This window comes from Strix uralensis, chromosome 2 (genome assembly GCF_047716275.1).
Source record: "Strix uralensis isolate ZFMK-TIS-50842 chromosome 2, bStrUra1, whole genome shotgun sequence".
NCBI lineage: Eukaryota > Metazoa > Chordata > Aves > Strigiformes > Strigidae > Strix > Strix uralensis.
Genome location: NC_133973.1, coordinates 43938872 through 43963181, shown reverse-complemented (window position 1 = coordinate 43963181; position 24310 = coordinate 43938872). Strand labels below are relative to the sequence as shown.

The 24310-nt window shown below is 34.2% G+C and overlaps 1 protein-coding gene across 1 annotated transcript in view; it reads right to left on the bottom strand.

The window, feature by feature from the left end:
- Positions 1 to 24310, bottom strand: part of CFAP47 (cilia and flagella associated protein 47) — a 347912-nt gene that overhangs the window by 4510 nt on the left and 319092 nt on the right. Inside the window, exons 61-63 of the mRNA XM_074860922.1 lie at positions 16238 to 16409; positions 14605 to 14766; positions 5394 to 5562 (exon numbers count right to left, since the gene is read on the bottom strand). Coding sequence (XP_074717023.1) covers positions 5394 to 5562; positions 14605 to 14766; positions 16238 to 16409 — 503 coding nt within the window. The remainder of the gene's footprint in view (positions 1 to 5393; positions 5563 to 14604; positions 14767 to 16237; positions 16410 to 24310) is intronic.

The following is a 24310-nucleotide window of genomic DNA, read 5'->3' as shown; positions in this document are numbered from 1 at the left end:
AGTGGTGTTTATTATATCAAATTTGGAACAATTCTAATACTAGCACTGGTAGTAACACAGTGTAAAGATGAAGATATTGAATCTACTACAATCTACATCATCTACTAGAATAGAAATACAAAAGAGAGTCTCTGTTAAGAAGATATATCTAATAAAAACATAGGTATTTAAGAATCCCAGGCTCCCTGCAATGCATCTCTAGGCCTATTTCACATGCAATTTAAGCAGAAAGACCAGACCACAGTTTGAATGTCCTTGACAGTCTGAGGGAGGATTTCTTGTTGAAATGAATGACTTTCTCTTATCAAAACCTCAACATTCCTGATGATTATAATCTAATTGAAGTGTGAAAAGAGTAATAATTAGGCTCACCTGGTTGGAGTAATGCTCATCTGCAGAGCTAAATCTTTCTGAAGAATATTTTGAAGAATTCAAAAATGAGATGCATGCTGCCACCTTTTACTAAATATAATAAATTATTTAAGTAAGTTATTTAACCATCTTGATGACTGACTGAATAATATTCATGATGTAATTTATTCAGCAAATACTGGTAACAGTCACCAAATATAAAAGCATATTTTTTGGTATTCAACTCATTCTTACAGATGGCTCATGATTCATAGGATTAATTTGCAGAACACAGATCATCCATGTGTACGCACTGTAGGCTGGAAGTGCTACTGAATTACATGCTAATTAATTGCCAGAGAAATCTATGTTAGGAGAGCATTAAATGTTGGGAGAAGCTATCAGGAATTTTAAGATAAATGGTATTCCAATTATCTTCCAGTGTTAGCTTAGGAAAGTCCAAATAAAAATTGCAAGACTTCAAATAAGTTAAAACACAGATTAAATTACAGATAGTGCATCCAATATTTTCTGACCCTTAATTTATATTGCAGTGATGACAAGCAAAAAATGACTGATTATGATCAGTGTATACAGAATGAAATTAAACCAAACCTTTATGTGAATTATGTGAACTGCGGAAGAAAAGAGCAAAGGCAAGAAAACTCATGGATCAAGATAAAGACAGTTTAATAAATGAAGAAGAAAAAAAAAAAAGCACAACAGAAAACAAGTGATGCAAAGACATACACTCACCATCTCCCACAAGCAGACCAATGCTCAGCCAGGCTCTGAGCAATTTCTAACGAAGATGGCTAACAATTATTTTCTTGGCTTAGAGGAACATTTCCAGATAGAATTAAAGGTGGCTTAATTGACCTCTGCAGTTCAAATATTGGATGTTTCACAGCACTGCTTAGATGTAATACAATCAGTATCAACCATTCCTTCAGGACTGGTAATGGTCTGAATACCCTTATACAGCAATGGTTCCCATATTGTTATCATTTTTTGGCATTATGAGAATTATAGTCTCAATAAGCAAAGTAACCTTTCCTCATGCTTGTGAACTCAAAATCCAGTGTTGCTAGTTATAGGATCTGCTACATTGACTGCCTGTAACGAACTTTCTGGATCTCTGCTTTTAAGCATAAAACTCAGGTCAACATGAACCAGTGGCAAGGGACACAGCTGATGTCTTATTTAATGTGAAACTGTTTCAATTATTCTATTAACTTTGTTACATTTTTCCTTGCTCATTCTGTTTAAAAGATACAATTTAGAATAACATTAAACTATGGTAATTAGCAAATCTACTAGGAACAATGCAGATTGTATTTTCACCAAGCTACTGAATATGTAATAGTTAGAATATGCAAGTCTGCATAGACAAGCTTAGAGAAGCCACACCTGGGTACTGTGGCTTGCACACGGCATCATTTATTTCCAGAACAGCATGACAAATGGTTTTGATACACTATCTTCCATAGACTAAGTTAGTGATTATTCAGTAATAAAGGTGCACAAGCCTGACTTCTGAAGGGCTTGATAATGTTACCTGCAATCTGGTTCACTCTGACATCTATTTTATCATTTAAGACTTATTTTGTGTGCCTTCTGCTTTAGAATATCTCTGAAGTCTCACCCATGAATTACAAAGCAATTGCTTGGGTCTCTAGCTGAATTCAGCACAGTGCAAGCAAATTAACCGTAAACCAACTTGAATATGCCTTTTTTGAAGGATTCGCCAGCCTCCTGGCTGCTCTGCCTTGTGCCTGGCAGCGATTCCTGCTCCAAGAAGCCTTCGCAGAGCATCCCCCTGCCCCAGCTGCATCTTGTCATCCCTAAACTCTGTCAGTTTTCTGTTCAGCTTTACCAGCACATCACTGCTTAGCTCTGAGATATCCATGCAGCTGAGGAAGTCCTATTTTCCTCACAGCACTTGATAGCTTATCTGACAAGCATGCTCTCTTCACTAATTTATCACTAGTGGAAATGGTTTGGGGTTTTTTTTTTCAGTTAGAACTGTACTGTTTATGAAGGCTATTATAAATGTGGAAGTTTGATTATGGAATAATACCTATTTAAAATTGCTCTTCAGGCACCATGTCAGTGTTTCTTACTTGTAGCTCAACTAGATTATGATGTTCTCTTTCACAGCTACAGAAACGGGCATGATTATTTGATTATTTTCTTTACTGACTTTTTATTATATTTCAGTCTTTGATCTTCAGAATTTTTTAAAGTAATTTTCTAAGTCACTTTTGCAAAATTAAGATTCCTAACAGCTATTCAAGTAATTGTCTAACTGCAATTGTTTTGATATGTAGTTGACTGAGAACAGACATTTTAATGATGGTTAAAGAACATTTAATTGCTTCAGCAAAGTAATTAAGGTTTTCTGCCATTAATAAAATCTACTGTAAGTATTCATGAATATTAAAGTCTTAAAGAAACCACATAATATCCCACAAAGTACCTGATTTGTGTGCAGAAAATATAAATTAGGCTACATTATTTCAATTGTGTATATATATTCAGTTAATAAAATGTACACTCTAAATTCTGGTAAAGACAAATTGTAATCTCTTAACGCTAATTAGCTCCTCAGGATTGGGTTCTCAGCAGGGGACCTAAACAAAAAAAAATTGCATGTACAATATTTGGGTTTAATGTTTACGACAAATGAGAAAAAGATGACTGTAGAATCTTCCTCCATAATCCTAACCTCCCATTTTACTTTACAGCACAATTGTAATGACCAACATAAAACAAAGAACTTACACTGTCATCTCTGCTACTTTACAGCCTAATTATCACTGTTCATTGAAGCACACAAAAATGATAGTTCTGCTACTCACTATTCATAGAATTTAATAATAAAAATACGTTAGTGTTAGGACTATGACTTTACCCTCAGAAATGCAAAGGAAATTTTACAGCAAGAGAGCTGTAGTCCTTTACTACAGCACCATCAGAAGAGAGGTGACACTGTAAAAGAAAAGAAACTTCCTCACTGTTTCTAAAAATAGCCCAAAGCCTCAGCCAGTATATCAGCTAGAAAGGATATCTGCAAGAGAAGTTCTTCAGAGTTAGGTCAACATTAATTGCTTTTCACCACCTCTATTATTATTCCCCAAATAAGAGTGATTTAATACTGGTTTTGCCATCTAACTAAATCTGTCTCCCTCAGGTCACTAATGAAAAGTATTTCAACTAACAGGAAAGGCAGAAATGAGTATCTGGTATTCTCAACATGTTATCAAGTCTTATTTCAGGTTAATGTTGAGAGCACAGCAGCAGAATTACACAGATTCACAGACATTCTGGCTTACATTAGAACTACAGGAATGAAAGCTTGTGTGGAGAGGAAAGAGGGAAGTCGGTGTACAAAAGAGGACTATCAATAAGAGCAAAGAGAACACAAACCTCATGAAAACATTACTGAAACAACTTAATACTTCAATTGGAGTAAGAATATTAGAAATATCTCTAAAATACTGTGATGGTGTAATATTGCTCCAAATTGTGCTTATGAGCATTAAGAATCATCAATATATTTTTGAACATACACAAATAAAATGTGATCTGACATGTATATGTAATATGTATGAGTGACTTCCTACACCCACACACAGTACCAAAGGTGGGGATGTAAAGAGCCATCTGCCTAGGTCATAACCAGAGACTGAGCTATGCGTAGATGCAGGTTAAAAATCCAATTACTCAAAGCCCATTTGTACTGACAAATTCCTAAACGGAAATTTTGGATTACTGACTGAGTTCTTAGAAAGCTAATAATAATAATCTTTGACCATCATGTTTATGCCATTCCAGACAAATTTCTTGTGTTAAAGCTCTTTGTTAGTGACAGAAGTTAAGCCAAAGACAAACATGGCTAGTACATTTACATGTGTCATGTCTAAAAACAGGACTTCCAGAACTACGTTAGAAGTTTCTAAGCTCTGTAGATGTGTCATAGAGCATTATGTAAATATAAAACAATACAGAATAAATTCAGTCAGTTATTTTCTTTTTCACATGGAAGAGCGATAAGCATCACTGCTGTTTATGTAAAAAGACTAAATTAATCACATGTCTAATACAGTAAAAGAAAACAAGTAGGAAGGACTAAAGGGCCTTCTTGTTTCTCCAGGATTTTAATTTCTTATTCACTGTTGTACAAGTTGTCACTCAGAGAGATAAAACACTATAGTCATTTGCCATGCATCTTCTTATCAACTTTGTTTTGACCATCTTATTTTTTAAATCAACATTGCTGTTTCACTTCTAATATAGTAGCCTGAAAACATTGCCAGCATGCAGTGAATAGATTTAAAGTGAAAACCATGATTTGTAGAGAGTTTGGGGTGTTTGATGCAACTGTATGTTTTTGACAAGCAGTTTCTTTTTAAAGAATGACTTAAAAATTAATTCCTGCAGTAATAAGAACATTTTTACTACTGAAGAAATAAATGTCTTCAAACGTTTCCTGACCTTCAGACTTACAGAAGCTACTTGGTTACAAATTCTTTTTGTTTATCTTGAAGCTTGTTTCAAAAAAGTTACTCCTGGCTTTGTGTTCTGAATTCCTGACTTCTAGTTTGGAACCTAGATTCTAGTGCCTTTGGTAGAAGGTATAATACAAGTAAAATCAATAACCTAGGTCTCACATACTAAATTATTCATATATTCTCCATATTCTCCACCAGTTTTTAACATAATTATTTTGATTCTCTGTGAAAATTCATTCTCTCATGTTGTCTATGGAGTTGGGGCAAACGTATCAGGATAAGGATAAATATCTGTCTCTGGTGATGATGGCAAAAGGGATAACTTAGAAATTAAAATATAGTACGCCTTTCCAGCTTGTCATGAGTTAAGTTTCAAAGTTTAGTTTTATTTTTTTTCCATTGTGAAGAGTAGTAAAATAATCACAGTACATTCATTTGTGTGTTTCAACAGTACTTTTTTGTACAGAATTTCTTTTTTTCCTTCCACTCCTGAAGGTATATTTGTGTATTGCATTCAGGAAGGCTTACCTGAATTACAAGTGTTGCTGTATGCTTCTTGCCATACATCCTCGGCTTGAATCCCACTGTTATATGGGTTCCCACAGTGCCTGCTGGAAGAAGTTCTCCAGTTTGCGGCATCACAAGGAATGCAGGATCACTGCCCTCCAGGAAGTGTGCAGTGAATGGCTCTGGGTACCTATGGAACAGCACAGGAGCCTGCTGTGCCTTTTACAGTATCTTCATACAATTTATCTACAATCTAATATTTAGGCCACCATGTGGCATCATTCAGGAAATTTGGCAGCCCATGGGCAGCCCAATAGAATATTAATAGCATTCTTACAGAATATATGTTCTGTACTAGTTATTTACATTTATTTATAGATATTGATAATCTTTACACACAGGGACTCGCATGTTGGTGTTCCCTTTCAAACATACTTACATGCTATTATAAATATTATAACTACAGAATAATTATAGTATTTGTACTAGAAAGAAAAGAATCATCTGACCTGTAAAGATATAATAATAGTGATAGAAATAAATTCCATGTCAGAGTGAAAATCCACTTTTCCTATTAAAAGCCACTCACTTTTCCAATCACTAATCAAATAAAACTGACAAGACACCCATTTTATTAAATTTTATGACTAGAACTGAATTTTCAATCTGGTGGAGTGTTACTAGATTGAGAGTTCTGAAAGCCTTGAAATGAACATATGGAAAATAATAATTTTCCACATTTTCCACATTTTTCATATCCTCTAAACTAAACACTTTAAGAGATTGCAATAATAATAACAATTAGGTTCCTCTATTGATATTAATGTATATCTCTTATCTCAAAGAATTTCTGTCACAGGTACTGCAGATCTTGTCTAATTGCTAGCTTCATGGCCATACTGTTGAACCAGAGAAAATGGCTAATTCCTGGCAAAGACAGGGGCTGAGGACTACAAAACAATATTAAATTAATCTCAAATGGAAGCCTTTCTATCAAAGTTCTTCAGGGACACCTTGCCATAAACTTGCTCAGCATGAAAAGAATTTACATTTTTGTATTTTTCCAGTCAGGCACTCTCCTTTTAGTCTTTATATGTGTTGCTGAAGACAACTCTATCACTATCTGGACAGGAAGAAAACAAAAGATATTGAAACCAGAAATACACCAGCATCAAAAAATAATCCACAACACCCTGCCACAGTACAGCAGGGCAAGTATCTCATGCATGCTTAGGGGGAACACATTTTCAGTTGATAAGATTTGAAGAATGAAAAACTAACAACATCTCAAATAAAGTTATTCAGATCTGTTTACTCATGGATTGTCACACCAGAAATAACACTGCTTTTCAAAGGGAATACAGAGAAGTGAAATTTAATATTTTATGACAATTCGTATCTCTACAGATATGTCCCACATTTCCTGGGCAAGTGCTGTTCTGTGGGTGGTATGCTGGGCCTATGTCATCTTGTTTGAAAATAGCTCTCCTTTAGAATATGTTCTTACGAAAGGTTTTCCTAAATCCAAAATGCTCTCATGAAAGAAGGGTCACACTGTACATTTGTAGAAACAAATAGTGCAAGTGCAGAAAACAGAAACCAAAAAGCTTCTGCCTCCTCAGAAAAAAAAATTAACTGATACTTAGAAGTGTCATCAGACTTGCGTGTATTAGCAGATTTAGCCTAGTGTTTTCCTTTAGGTGACAGGAAGGTGGTCAAAAGTACTGAATGTCTGAAATTACATTTCAAGTGTTGTGACCTCAAACTTATGCTGACAAAATCTTTTTCTGCTGCCTAAAACTGTGCAGTTGAGTTTACAGGTGTGGGCCATAAGCACTAATCCTGCTACGGCCTGAGTTCCCATCTACGTGCCATCTAAGCCTTGAATTTTCACATCTGTATTTTCAGCAAGGACTGCTCAGCTGTGAATGCCTAGAGCCTACTTACTACAGACAAAAGTCAGGCACAGAATGAAAAAGAAGTGATGCCTCTTAGACTGAGTAGCAGAGTAGAGCACTCATCAAAAATGTCTGAGAGAAGTATTCAAAACCTGGTTCTGGAAATAAAGACCTGAACACAGGTCTTCATTTCCAACATCACTGCTCTACGGACTAAATTTAGGAACATTTTAAGACAGCACTTTATCTCCCGTGTTCAGTCTATTTTCCGATAAGTAGTTAGGGAAGACGACTCCTCATATGCACATTGTTTTCTTCGTAAAACCTACAAGAGCATGGCAGACTACACATGCCATGATGAAATGCTAAGGGAAATGGGACAGGCTTCATGCACAAAAGACACAGAAAATAAGGACTTTATTCCTGCAGAACTTGTCTCTTAGCAGGGATGTGATGCAACAGTAGTTTTTTTCAGAGACCATAAAGGATTCCTCAAAACATTTAGTCAGAAAATACACAGGAGAAAAAGCTATAGTTTTAGTCCTGACAAGGGGACCAGACAGTTTAAAATGAAACTGCCACAAAACTGATCTATAATTGTGCACACAAGATATTTGCCAAGTCAGAGAAAAAATCTACTGCATCAACCTTGCCATATTTTAATTTTTGCAAAGAAAAATGGAGAAAAACTAATACAAAGCTTTAAAGAAAATCTGCATGCTTCTTGACAGCATTGGCACAAAGTACTAGAGGCAGCTATAATTTTTTTCTGTGTTGAGTAAAATGTATATACACACATACATACTTAAATGAACACATATAGTCACACCTAAAACACCCTTCTCCTTCCCCTCCCCTCCCCAAAGCCTGGCAGTTTTAAACAAAAGAGTCAAGTCAGTTACTGGAAACAAAATGTTCCTCAAAGTGGGAGCTATATCCAAATAAAGAAAATAGAAATTCTGACAAATTAAATGTCTAGCCATCATATGATAGGTCAGGATCGATTCTGATGAAGATACGCCTAACAATACAAGAACTAGCAACTGAAAACTTACAGTCAGAAACAGGAACATTTCACAGCTCCTGTAGTGCTGATAAATCATGAGGTTTTGTTTTAAAATTATATCTAAATATGATCTCTCAAGAAAAAAACAAGCAGTGTTTTCACTGATGTTCAGATCAGGGAGACGATCTGGCATCCTGGCTAGCTCACTAGCATAAGTAAATTGCTTGTCATTCTCATCTTCTATAGTACAGAGAAAGCTGGAAATAAAATTCCTAGAATAGCACCTGAATTTCAGACATTATTGTTTTCAGTGTCTGTGTATTTAGTGTATAATTAAAAATTAATAATCATGTGTTTGCAAATGAATAAAAATTACTTCCTCCTTTTTGATTACTACTTCAGGTAAAACAGCTCTGGAGTCAATGTTTGGCTTGCCATTTATCAGCCATGAAGGACAGTGATGGGGCAGTCTGTATTTTTTCTAGAAGGCTTTTAACTCAAGGGTAGTAGATACTATTATACTCAGAGTTTAATGATGTGTAGAGTTTTGAAAACACATATGAACCAAGCAAGAATGAATTAGTAAATAGAACGGCAGAGGCCATATAAACCAATGAAAGCAAACATGTCTTCCCACCTGTTTCATAACTCCTGTCATAATGGTTTGATGTTGCTTTCAGACAATATGAACTCTGCCCTTAGTCAAATAATGAGCAAGAGTAAATATTAATTTGGATTTAAATAATAATTGGACAATGAAATAATAGCAATTAGAAGAGTGGAAATGGAGCTACTATTTAATAGACATATTTATAATTACTCCTTTAACCTTGTTCTTGAATAGTATTGTTCTTAAATAGCAGTGTGTGCTCATCAGTGTTGTCATGTCAGACAATTTTCAGATTAGTAAACTAAAAAAGAATAGTGCCTTGTGTTTTCAATTAAAGGAAACCTTAAAATTCATATCCCCATAGAAAACGCACTGCAAAACTTATAAAATACCCAGAAAATCTGAAAATATAAGCCTTTATTAAATTAAGGCTCGAAATAGTTTTAATCTTTACTCCTCTCTTCCTCTAACTAGTAAAGCAGTGAATTATTCCTGTAGAAATGTATTCCTTTATAAAACTCAGCATTTTGTAAACTTTACATATAAAACAATGCATAATGGTTTTAATCTTTTTTTTTCAATAAAAGCAGAATAACAAAATGTCTTAATCTGTAAAGTATATAACTGCATAAGCAAATGAGGTGTATGGTTTGAAAATGTTGCAATGTACTTTCAAAAATAGTTAATCATAACTAAACTTACTTTTGTAATTTGTAGTTAACATCTGTTGGATGACACAAGAAATTTCAGTTATTACACAGTGAAGTTCTTTAAGCTTAGTAACTGTATGCACTTGTCAGATTCTATAAAATTATTAATGATAGTATGATTAAGATAATTTCTTTTCAACCAAAAAATTGTCAATGGAAAAAAATTAAGAAATCCTCATTATTTACAAAATTGGTTAGGTTTCATACCAAAACCAACTCTGGTTTAATTGACCACTCTAAATCCTAAACTCTGGACATCAGAAAATTCTGGACATCAGAAATTCCAATTATCACGCTATAGCTTTGGAAAGACTGCTTCAGAATTAAAGGACTTTTAAAAAATATGAAGAAATGCTGCACGAAAAATTAATATCAGGGAATGCTTACCAACTATAACATCACTTGTGTACATTGTGTAAAACCAAAGCAGGAGTAAGGGTTTTTATCTTCACAGAATGTTAAGATTTCTGTCTCATTCCTGTTCTTACTGGGGGTACTATATTTGCAGATTGGTAAACTGACTTTTCCTGCTAAAAGCTCTCCAAGTGACATGGCTAGATACAGCTCCTGGCTAAATGTGTGACATGTCAGGTATTGTATTATTATTGTATCATAACTTTTTGGAAGCTCTGCCACGTGTATCATTATCAATATTTTCCACAAATATCCATTCAGACTCCAAAAATGGAACTCAGTCAACATTTGTTCTCTGCAGCTGCCACTGTGTGGGAGATGCTAAGATAAAGTATTTTAATTACATCTTTAGCTTAATGGTAGAATCTTGCAGAACTGGTAACAGAGACTGGCATAGGAATTCAGGCCTGTAACGTGCACAGCGATGTGTGAGAGGGTGAGAAGAGGATGTGTGTGCTGAGAACTTAATGAATGCATTTTCTTGAAGCATAAATAATTCTGGCTCATGGTAATTCTAATGAAATACAGCAGTAATTACAGTAAAATAGAAAAATTTCTCAAAGTTGTAACTGTAAATATTTTTTTGTTTTTACCTTCACAATTAGGGAGGATACAGAAAAAAAACGGGTTGCTCACTATTCTTCAGACAGCACTAAAATTAATTTTGTGTGATCAAGAAACGTTTTTAGTTGAACATTTATTCTATGCACTAGGAAATGTGCATAGAAGAAGTAAGGAAAATATCCCCAGTGGTGTTCAAAATGTGAAATGTTGGTTAAGATAAATAAAAGTGTTCATGCAGTGAGTTTAAAGCCTAATTTAATCTTTCTTCTCATCTCCCCAGTCCACCTGTATTTGTTCTCTCTTTATCCTAGCTCTGTTTCCATAATCTGGTGGAGTCTTGGATTTTGCAGACACGACTCCATGGAGACTATATTGATACCACCCTGTTTGCTTTTGTGATACCAGGCACTGACTAAGTATGTCTGTCTGAAGCATAGTTTGAGTTCATCTGAGAAGTTTCCTCAATGTAACAAATAATCTGTTTGTGATAAACACAGGATTGGAGTGAGAGGTTGGGATGGAAGGATGGATAAAATTTTACTGTATATGGGGAGCAATACATGATTAAAACAATCACGAACAGGTACATGGAAAACTAGAATTATATTGGTGAAAGGAGGCTCTGTGTATGAGAAATAAGCAGATAGAATGAAAAGGAGAGAATTATCCAGCATCTTGACTAAATAATCAAAAGTAATGTAGTTTACAAAAAAATTTCAAGTGAACATAGTGTTCATATATCTACATGTTTCATGTTGGCTGTTGAAGTATTTGCACTGGAAAACACATTCATTCTGCTGTAGCTGGATATCAGTATTTTCATGTGAAGAAATAAATCCAACTGTCAAAACACCTTCATACTGGAATATATAGTAGTAAATATTCTCCAAAGAACAGTTCTGTATTAATACAATTGTTCTGATCCCAAAGCATAATTGATTAAAATACAATAAGAAAATATTTTCAGTAAAACAAAAAAAGAAAGGACTAGTTTTATTAAGCAAAGCATCACTTTTGGAATTCTTTATTCTCTGTTTCAATTATGGATATCAGCATAAAATAATGGACCAATAATTTGAGTTGGATATCAAACAAGTTTCTATAATTTTTCTTTCCAGGGATAATATTCTATTTATTCTTTTTGGCTAATACTGCTGTCATTCTGTAAACCACTGGCATTCAATAATGTATTTGGTATTAAAAAAACACTAATGTTAACACAAATATTAGTGGCTTGTATCAAAACATCTGGAAATGTTGCCAATGATTTCAGCTGGTGTTGAATTAAACCTACGTTTATTACAAAAAACAAAAAATATTATCTACGAATGTTAAAAAGTGGCAGATTTTTTCTTATTTAACAAGTGAAATCTGCACATTTGACTCTAACCAATCTCAATGGCATTACAACAAATAATTTGACAAAATGTCCATTTTGAATTTTTAAAGATGAAAGTAAAATGTTGCACTACTCATATATCACAGCTGTCCTAGGGAAGACAGTTTTAAAAATATATTTTAGTTTTCTTCATACAACAAAACTGTTTGGCTGCATTCTCAGCATCTTTCATTATTTATTGAAGCAGATATGGGGCTGTTTCTCACTTGAGCATGTGCGTGTCAATTTTAAATGAATATTTACATGTACTTTCAGAGCTTTCATTATTGCAGATCATTGTGAACATGTAGCAACTACCTCCTATTTGTAACTGTTCATCATTCCATCAAATGTAGTTATGGGTAAACTGGAAAATCATAGTCTGAAATATTTCATACACGTTGAGGATTTTGCCAGAGATGGATGGAATTAAAGGGAGAAGACCACGTTTGAGTTGCAGTAGCTGTAAGGAAAAAGAAAGCTAAAGCCATTGATCTCATAGCTTTCTAGTGGTCACCAGAGGTGCTCTGTGGATCAGTGAAGATCCTCATTCAACTTGGTATATATATACAAGAATCTTAATCTGTCCTTAATAGGATGATGAGACTCTTTTTGGGCCTGCAGTTCTTGAATATTTTTTGTTGCATCACTATACACCCTTCTAGCCCCAAAAGATGTACAGGTCTTCTCAGGGATGCTGTACAACCGCTCCATCCTGCAAGTAGCAGATGGAGAAAAAGACACAGCTGCAGAGTCCCTTTATAGCAGGTTACTCAGAAACACATCTGTTTCCCCTCCAGTTACTCTTAAAGTAGCAGTGCCATTAAGTACTATCCAGCATAAGAAAAGAAGACAGAAAGTATCTATACACAGGGTGAAGAAAAAAACACCTCTCTTTAAGTACCAGAACTGATTCTCTATGGGATTGTGCTGCTAATTGTTTACTTAAGAAAAACTCCAAAGTTCTGATGATTTTTTTCAGGGAAGGTCTATAGGATGACACTCCATATCCTAATTGAAACTTTTAATCCATATGTTAATATTTCAAGGTTTTATTTTTAATCTAAGTCATTTGAGTTATTCAAGCATTAAATTAGATCTGTAATATACAGGTTCCTTGTGTAATTGCTTCTAAACTGCAGATCCTGTATGCTAAATGTTGGTTGGCTGAGTGTTGCATTTCTATAACTAAACCTCCACCACCAAAATCTTCTAAGCAAATCAAAGATAAGATAAAGCAGTTTAAAACTTACAAAGCAGTTGTTGGCACTATTTAAAACATGGAGTTTATTCAGTACATTCATGCATTACCTTTTGTATTTGAAATGTATGGGTACAACCCTTGTTATGTAAAATAAAGTTGGAATTTGTTTAAGGGAAAGAGAATCTGTGTTCCATCATGGCTCCTTTTTTATATAACTATAATGATTCAGGTTTTATAATACCTTTCTGGAGAACATTAGGTCTCTTCTCTACTATCAAACACCTACCAGGAGATTACAGTATTGCCAGAGCAATTGCTTCACTTTTGTTCCTGAAACAGCCCATTCTATTGAAGCTGTTAACTTGAACACTGTGATAGGAGCCTTTTTCAGAGTTCTCAATAATTATCATCACTGACAGTCATCTAGAAGCTGGAACAACTGTCCATCTTAGATGTACAGCTTTTGGAAATAAGCTCTTAAAAATAAAACCAGTTGGAATCAAGGACACTTCCTGCTGGGGATGTTACAAAAGCATTTATCTACAATGAAAGTTAACTATCAATCAGCATATTTTGCACTTTCTAGATATACAGTAAAAAAAGCTAATTTTAAAGAAAAAAGGAAATTTAAAAACTTCAATCAGCTAATTAGATTGTAAGCATCATGATTCTTTTAGGTTCACTGTTTACTACTTTAAAATTTATCTATCAGTACCACACAATTTAATCCTTGACTTTCTGCTGTAGACAAATGACACCATGGGTTTGCTATAACATTATGAAACTCTTGAGAAAATAATTAAAAATGTAAAACTGAGAAAACTTTTGAGAAAATAATATATAAATATATTAACAGAGATTTCTACAGGACTTTTAAAATAGAGAGTAGTAAAACACTGAAGAATGACACAACTATTTGATCTAGTGACAAAGTAGAGATTAATTCATAATATGCTTATATAATAAAAAAGGTAGACTTTAAAAATATGACACATTTAAACATTTTTAAACCACAACGCAAAGGATTGTTTTTAACTTGGTGTAAGTATGAAGTACTCTGAAAAACAATCTATGAGTAAAAACGCTAAGGCTTTAATAGTGAGCCTTTAGTATCAGAACACACCTGCCTTAACATTGTATTACACAGATTAACACACAAAAACATTTTAGGGCAAAACTTTAAAGTTATAACATAAGAATTTGGATCTATTCCACAGATTTTCTCTTGAGTGGCTACAGCCTAAATGTAGAATGTTTCTGTTTCCTACAGAACAGCTTCAAAATCACATTTGTTACCTATACAATGCAGCACTTTAAAGTAATGATGTATTATGGAAATAGCTGCAGCTCAGTTAAGTTTCTGCTGTCCAAATCTGCTATCTGATGTGTTTGAGTGTGAGTTCTAGCCTCAGAAGACTGCATAAAAACCTTATCATAAGTATTTTTACCTTGTCTGGCTTGCAAGCTTAAAGCCAATTATAGATTCTTTATTCAGGCCAACTGCTTCAATGTTGATGACATCATCCACTTCTGGCTCCATAGCAATGAACCGCACTGGAAACTTCCAAACACCTCCTGTAGTGCACTGTACTACTAGAGTTGCTTCATTCCTTAAAATTTCAGATAAATCATTCATTACATAGAACAGCATTATCACACATAATACCAGTAAATTAATGTCCAAAATAAGCCTTGAGTTTGTAGAACTATACTACAGTAAAATGAAAATACAGATCGTTTTAAATTGGAATACATCCTAAATTTTACATGGCATAGTACGCACCAGTTTCACTTTAGACTGGAATGTAAACTAAATAGCATTTGGTATTTACAGCAAAGTACAAGAAAGGGCATAATATGAAAGCAAAATGATGGGCACAGCCGTGAGATTTGATTCTTCTTCTGCTTACTCTCTGTTGAATTAACTCAATTTGGTTTACTCATTATTCTTTATTTACTGTGGTGTTAGAGAATTCAGTCCACACTATGTTAACAGTTCATACTAGAATCAAATAGATCTGATGGAGGTCTATATACTTTAGAAAAATTCCAGACTCTGATGTCTTATGATCATCTAAGAGAGTTGGTGTTGTAGGTTCTGATGACAAAGAAACTAATTAATTGCAGTCATTGAGCCCTCTACGTGAAGCCTGATAGATCTCAAGTACATAAAGGTTAAAAAAAATAAAAAAATTTAAAAAATTGGACAGAGCAGAAATAAAAAGGCTTTCTAAATAAATCTTCCTTCTGACACAATGACTCTGCATGAGGTAGGTGGAAGTCTTTCCTAAAGGTTTGCTCTTTGTTTATTTCAGTAACCTTCTGGGCTACTGCAAATACAGTTCCCTCCTGCATCCTAAAAATTCCCTCTTTGCATGCAACCCGTGCTATTCAGCAGTGACTGCTCCCTAATCTTCCTTGTAATGTTGACCCTCTGAATTTACCTTGTGCCTGCATTTTACAGAAGCTTCTTTCCAAAGTCCTCTCCATATGCATTTGACTGCTTCAAAAGGAAGGTGCAACTTCCCTCTCTCCAGAAGGATCTCCCTTTCAGTTTTGGTTTTTTTTTAAAGAGGTGGGATGTACTAATGTAAGTCAAAGCAAACCCATATTTTTTCACATCACAACTATAAAGGAAGATAATAGTTTCCTGTGGACTGTTGTTACTGGGGCACCAGAGACTAATTTCAAATTCAACCATCCCTTCCAGCCAAAGAATATGCACACATGGTTGTCTAGGAAAAGTTTTTCAAGACTGATAGACCATCTTGCCTGTATGCTTTCTGTGAATTTTGAGAACAACTAATTTTCATTGGAAGTCTTTCAATACTCCAATGTTTAGAAGTAAATTGATGCACACAGAGACTAAGGCAGTAACTCAACAGAACCATCTTGCAGGCATTAAAAAGAGACACTGTCAAAGATATCATACTGAGAAGAAGCAAGTGAGAAAATCTAAAATAATAGATCTCAGAGGTGAATACAAAATGAGGAAAACAATGCAGGGAGGTGCTTACATAGCTGAGTGACCAGACAGGATTTTATTGCATGTTCTGTTGGTAATATGGAACAGGAGCTTACCTGATTGGTTTGTTAGGTGCAAACACTATATTAAAGATCAGTGTAACAATTCTGGATTCTGTATCCCATTCACTTTGAACCAGATGCATACCAACCAAAGTTTCAAGCTGAGATTTAATTTCATTTGATTGATATTGCAATTCATACAGAAATTCCACTGGTTTAGAGAAACCTAAATGATACAAGAGAAAAAGGTCAGTCTGTATGCACTATAACATCACACAGTTGGCTGGCCAGTAATTATAATTCTTTCATTTGTTACAAAAAAAATGACAAAAAGGTGAAACAAGTAATTATCCAAAACTTGAGTGATTTGCTTCTGACTCCATATCAAAATTTTCCAGTTTCATATGACAGGCTATATAGTTTCTGGCAAAATAGAAGCTGGAAAACTTACTTAGGAGATGTGAACAGTAATAGCAATATTGTTCTGGCTACCACTTTTGCATTACGGTGAGATCTTTCTAGCTCATCAGTCAAATGAAAATTGCAAGAATGTAATACTATTTTTGAGTAATGCCATTGGGACAATCTCAAAAAAAAAGTCATTAAGGATATCAGTGCCATTGATGGCTGCAAGCCTGAGAAAGATAATACAGAAAAATAGTGAAGTTGTCACTAGCAGCCTCTTTGCTTATTCCCCATAGCAACTATGAAAAGGCCAAGTGCTAATGACATAAGAATAAACAGCTGAGCTTCTTGAATCAAATGTCTCCTCCAGCTGTAATAAAGAAAACTGTGATATTCAGTATACAATAGTAATTTGTGCACAGAAGGGAACATTTCTATGAGGAAAAGAATCTCAAGCTGCTAATCTATTTAAAAGTTTTACAAGTTTTATGGATGAAGAATCTTTTAACACAACCACTAAATCCTGCAGGAGATTTAATTTTACTATGACCACATATCTCAGGGCACATTTTGAATTTGCACAGCTTCTTAGTACAATATGTTGTCCAGAGCTCCTATGTATTCATCCCCATATGACTGGCTACAGAGGGCCAGTCAGCTGCAGAGTTAATTCCCAAGGCCTTCCAACTTGGAATTCTAAAATACAGACCGCATATTTCTTTATATAAAAAGTCCAAGAGACAATGCACTGTGAGACAGTTGAACAAAAGCTTACTTTGGTTTTGCCAATTTGTAATGCTACCCAAATTTCAGTGAGTATGGAGATGGCTTCCTATGCTTATAGTTCTTTCTCCTTTTCTGAAATGTACAAATTCCTTGTTCCTACCTCATTAGCTAACAAGAAGCTTGAATGTTCATGCCAATATTTTTGTAATATACAGATTAACCCTAAGAAATGTAGCAGCTTATACTGAAACAATTCTGACTCTTTCAAGTGGATCCTTCACACAGAGATCTGTACAGTTTATGCTAGATCAAAGAGTTACACAGACGTAAGCAAAATATTATTACCAACATATAGGATCATTGGTCATAGAAGATACACTCAGAGTACCGAATATACAGGATTTCCATGTATTAATCCATCTATTATAAATGAACTTTATTACAATAAATGTACTTGGTTATAATGAAATTAAACATGAACATTTTTTCTACAGCTTATAAAATTCCTTGGATCATCCTACATTGTTCCATGCTTTGTTGTTACTCTATTTGAAAAATACAATGTTTATGCCATGCATTCAGGTTCCAACACAGCCCAAGGCTTGTAGTAGTCACCCTAGACAAAGGCCAAAACATGAAGATTCAGACATAAAAATTAACTTATTATGGGAGAGAAAAGATTACATCATTTGGAGCGTTCCACAGTGAGAAAATTGCAACTGTTGAGCAGATGTTTCTTTCAGCAGTTATATCACACAATGCTACTCAGGAAAAGCTTATTTTATAGTTCAGATGCTAGGAAGAAAATGTTGTGCATTGCATGCTGCTTTTAGTATCCAAAGACATTTGGTTTTGATTTGACAGATGTATATAGTACCTTTTAGTCAGAAGCAATTAAATATTTATATTTTTTCAGCTCCAGGCAGTTTTGTAACCGGTTCTATGCTCATATTAAGTATTTAGTTAAAATATTTTAATATTTACAACACCTAAGGAAGAATGATGCATTTGTAAGTGCCAATATTTGAAAAGTTTGTTATGCTGGTCTCTTAGCTGGTTTTGATCTACACTGCCAATCCAGTTTAGGACTGTTCAAAAGAGAAAAATGCAATTAGATTTTCATCACAGCTGCCCTGAAGACTACTATATTATCATACTATGGAAAGCCTCTGTGAATATGTTAACATTTGATTTTAGACAATTCCATAATACACATGCTGCCTAAACAAACTGGCAGCAGATAGAGGCAAAAAAAAGTTGTGAATAATTGCTAGAAATTTGTCCAAATTGTCAAATGTTCAGAGTTCTCTTGACTCTTAGAATTTCCAGTTTCAATTAAAATGGTGAAATAAATAAAACATTGGAGACAGAATTAACATTTTCTTTAAAGTAATGACAAATACAGTATAGCACATTATTCAAATATGCCTTGACCATTTACCCAGCTCTTTGTACATTTTCATTCACTTGTTTTCGTTTCAAAAATTACCATTTTAGTGTAGGTAAAATTCTTATTTTATCTAATACAAATTGTAAAATACACATGCAGATATAAAACATACCCCAATTAATCCACCTCTACTCTGTAAATAGCAGCAAGAAAAGTTTTAACATCACTCAACATAGAGATATTTATCAGTCCAAACATTGGGAAAATATAAGCATGCTATTTATATACATCTTGTTACATCTAGGGAATAGAAATTCCAATTATAAAAAATATGACTTCCTCATATTTCCTGAAGAATATTATGCCTTATTTAAGTAATAAAAAGAGTAAGAATATGGTTTTGAGGTAATTATTCCAGAGAAATTTTTTAAAGCATTAAATGTTCTTGTTTTGAAAGGCAATTAATCTCAGTCTTTAAGTGGTTTTCTTTGTGTAAATAAAGACTTTCAAATGGTAGTATGCATTTAGGCAACATTTGTGATTTACTGAAGCAACTATGTCTAAAAGCCAATAAGGTTTTTGAGCTATATACTTCTGTGATGTGGCTGTCATTTATTTTCAAGCACTAGAATTAAAGTGTTGGGGATTTGTGCTCTTTTCTTTTTTTTAATAGCCTCTAAAAAGATGAAAGGAAATAGACCTTTTCTAAAAAAATTATTTTCTGACTCTTAAGAATGATGGTGTGGAACTCCAACACTGAGCACATAAATTTGGCAAAGTGAATTTTTGTGAGTTAGGATTTACTGTAAAATTAATTAATAAATGTCATACATCTAAAAATTAAAGACAAGCCTAACAGGTTCACATAATAAGAACCTCAGGAATTTAATTTTTTTTTAGTGGAAAAGAAGCTGTATTCAAGCTTCAAAAGAGTTAATTTGAAAGGCAGTGATGGGCCTAATGTCTATAGAAAGTACTGTGAAAGGCCCACTGAATATATCTGACCTGGAATAGTTTCACACTGTCATTAGAGAAGCTTTCTGTACTTTCCTCATATTTTTGAAAAGCGAATGTGTGTTTGACTTTACTGAAGACTAGCTCACTACACAATGTGTTTTCCGATGATAAAAATCTAATGGACACTGGCATGCATAGCTTCAGTCTCTTGTGGATACCTAAAGGAGATCCAGCTACCTGAGCTCTCTGCAAATAACGCTTAACCTGCAGCAGACTTGGTGACACAAAAATGGCAAGGGAGAGGAACTTTCTAAGGGACTCTCCTTACTTTCACAGTCTCCCATTTCCAATGAGACAGGAGGAAATTAAAGCTGTGATGGAGGGGTTCAGATCACAAAGATGTTTGTCCTCATCACAGAGGCTTTTCCTTGGATAGATACAATAAAACAGAGATGCAAGTGAATTCACTCGACTGGCCTTCCTCACCTCCCATTCAGCATGCTGCACTCTTACTTGCAGTTATTTAATAAAGGAGATAAGCACAATCACTGACTACAAACACAGAATGAAACCCCAGCCATTCATAAACTTGCAGTTTCATGTTTTTCAAAAGCTAGATAAATTATTTTATTTGGTGCTGAATGTAAACATACTGAACTCTCTCTCTCTGTTTATTTTGCTGGTTCTGCTAATTCTTCAAGGCTAAGTACCCATTGTGGCCCTGACACCTAACAAAGATTTCTTCCCCTCTTGATCTGTCTTTATCAGTCTCCAAACTGGTAAAATAGAAACTACAGGACCAGACCTTATCTACTCAGTTCTACCAGACAGCCTGCATCTAATGTTGACCTCACAATCCTTGTGAGATATCTTTATTCATAGCCCTATTCAGCTCTCTATCTGACCCTTGTCCTTTTCCTGCTTCACCACTGTCTTCCAGGAGCCTTCACACACACTGCTGTAACTCAGTAGGCAGCGGAGAATGAACATTAAGTATGCAGTTATGCCTTACCAGCAAAAGCAGCAGCAGACAGAATACAGTAGCTTAAACTCTTTTAATACAGTTTTCAAGTAAATATTCCAGTGAATAGTAAAAGTGAATTATAAGAGTAATAAAGGAAAGAAGTAAAAGGAAGCCTGATTGTCAAGAACATCCTAACATTTGAGCAGACAGTATCATCTGGGCATTAAGAAATTAATCTCATCTGAGAAGTAAATATCTATTTCCCACTGTGAAATGTCATAACTCCAGGACAATAGCAGCAAAATAAACAAACTGCACAAGAACCCAAAAAGACCTGTTTGTAGATGAATATGCCTTTTCCTAAATTTCTTCATAGAGGTACAAAAGTGCTGTAAGTAGAGTGTTATAAATAACAGCAAAGATAACATCACATACTTCATTAAATGCCAGACACCAAATTACCTTAAATACAAAGAAATAAATGGATAATAAAGTGGTCTCCTTCTGTTGATAATATACTCATTGATCTTCAATGCAGTTCCAGGAAATCGTCAGTGTGGTTCTGTGTGTATGTCTTTATATCTCTTCCCTGCAAATTCATTTCTCTTTCCATATCCAATTAAAGCTTTTCATCCATATCTTCAAGGCTCTGCAAAATTCCACTCCTAGACACATCTTTTTTTTTACCCTGCATCCCACTGCCTATTCCCCTAGCAACCAACTTCAACATTTCTTTCTAGATTTTCTTTTACATTTGATTTTTGTTTGCTAATTTTTTGTCTTTAAAACAGATTTTAATGCTAAAGCAGATTTCTACTGTAAAGAAAGCAGTAGAAAGCACTTTCCCCTTTTTTTTTGAGAATGCCTTTCTTCAAAACATTGCATCATTTAGTGAATAAAATGGAAGTTTGTGAATCCATGTATATGAAATACACACTATGCATCTAGCATCTGCTGTTCTGCATACATTTCTGCTTTCTTCCTTGCAACTAGTTTCCATATATTCTCTCTCTCTCTCTGAATCCTTTCTGGACTAATTCCCTCTTTATTGTCTATCCATATTCCCCTCTTAACACTCTTACTTTCTTTATTTTGATATTATTTGGCATAGTAAATTGAAACAAAAACCTCACAAAAAAAAAGGATCTCTCACATTACCCTCCTTTGATCTGGCATTCTACTTAGATTAGTACGTTAAGCTGTAAATTAATGTTTTAAAGTAACTCATTAAAATGTATTTTTTGAAAAACATTCTATTCCTTTTTCAACATTTTTCTTTTTTATTTATCATTGTCTTCATTAGCTAGCAATTCTAGCAAATAAGGATCACATCTATACCTGGGCACAGCCAATGTAAAACTAGCTTCTTCATGAACATATGTTATGATGTAATCTTAATTCACACAGACATTGTTTTTTCCATGGCATCCTGACATTTGCCTCACTTTGAATGCTGCCCCCCACAATCAGTAACATCTCAAGATATCCTTTAATCTAACCATTCAATTTGTATTGGCCTACTCAAATGCTAAACTGAAAATGGTATTATTGATCATTTCACAGTTTTTTCCACCACACTCATGATTTCTATGTACCTTAATGCTTCAAGTAATTACATTAACGTCTAAAACAAATGATGCTTGTAATTTGGAAGACCAAGTACCAATGCAAGCAGATTTCTTCAGATTCCTTTGGAGAGGCAATGTGTCTACAGATAGGCCACCAGATAACCTGCAGATCATGAAGCAATAGCAAAGGGTTTTTTTCCAGTCTTTTTATATGTCAGCATTATGGTTATTCTTTCCTCCCTCCCAGGTACCCTCACACCCTCAGAAGTATTTATGCTAGTTTTTAGCTTTCTTTTTTATTGTTGGTTTACTAGAAATACATAACTCACAGGGCATGTTTTATGTTCTGGGTTTTTTTTGACAATGCATCAATGACTGTAATTGCCAATTTCCTAGAGGCGGTTAAGAGGATATCAGGGATTTTGCTCTAATTCCTTTATCACACTCTTGTGTTCAAAGAATTTCCTAGCTTTTTGTATTATGTTGTATATACTTAGTCGCTTTCTCTCTTCAAATTTCATTCTTAAAACCACTTGCTTTAGAAATTCTTCTTAGTCCATGTCTTCCAACACTGTCAACATGTACTGTGTCAAGTATAGTTCTCTGAGACAGAAAAGATCTGTTTCCATATTTTAGATCACAACATTTCCATTTATGGAACTTTTATTACTTGCCAGTTAAAGTATTATTTTACTGCTGTTTGATGTGACCTTCAAATGAGGAGAACAAATAGATTTAGCCTATCACTAGCTATTTCAGTTCCTTCACAGTTCCTTATTAGGACCATATTCAAAATACAAAGATAAGTTGTCCTACTGAGTAATTATGCATTTAGAAATTCAAGTTCCTAAATAGCTACTTAAAATTCTTCATATTCAGGAATACAATCTTAAAATACTGTGGATCTAACGAACACTTTGTAAATCAGCTGTGTGTCTATACAATATATGGTGATTTTCCTGCACTAATGGTGAGACAATAAATAAGTTTAGAATACCTGTTCCAAGAAAAAATAAGTGTTTTCTGACTACCTTTAATTTCTGTCTTGTAACTTGGCTGTAAAATTAGAACTGTTTTGCCTTTATAAAAGTAGATTTTTCTGATCATCCTTGATGAGTCTGAAACAATTTTGAGTGAGAATGAACACCTTGGCTGATTGCTGCTAAAAATCCGAATGTATTAAACTGCACTGAGTTGCAGTTCTTAGTCAGCAAGGCCAGTTTCAGTTTTTCAATGAATCATAAAACACTGCTGTTTAAAAGATTCCTATATCATTTATTTGCCCTTTGAAATTCTGTAGAGTTGACACAAACAAATCCAAGACTTCTTAATCAAAAAACTCTGAAACTCACAATGCTTGAAATAACACAGCACATAGGTAGCAAAGAGCTTCCTGTTGATTTTAAAGGCACTTTTACATCTATCAGGCCAGCTACAGAATGCAATATTCTAGCAAGTATTCCTCATCTGTTATAGAAAAGTATTATTCTTATAAATAAGATAGAATCTGTCTTATATCACATAACTTAATTTGTTTATCATTTTCCTGATATAATTTCAATTCTAGTATCTGTGCTATGATACAATTTTTGATTCGATGATCCTTTATTAGTATTTCATTGAAAATTAACAAATATGTAAATTTATGCACATGGAACTCTCTACTGATGCAGATAAATTGCTTCTGGTACTGTCACTAGAATCTGTAAGCATGTCTTAATTTTACACTATATTATGGTCTATTACAAAAGGATGCATTTTCTATTTTTTGACTTTTTTAATATACAAAACAGAGCCACAGAGATTAGAACTACCTAATCATTAGGGTCACATTAATTTGCTTCCTTTTCCCTATTCATTCAGTTATACACAAGGTGGAACATCTATAACACAGAGTAGTGTAAATTTCTCTACTATAAGACAGATGTAAGCTCATGGGATGTATCCACTTGTGTTATTTTTTGGATACAAATCAAGTTTCAGAACTAATAAAAATTTTGTGTAGTAAATTTCTGACATTTCACTCTGTCTTGCTCAGCTGTCTAGAAGAGTAATGGTTCAAGGTTACAACTTCATTCTATGTTCTGTGGTGATTCTATGTAATTTGTAGTTACTTG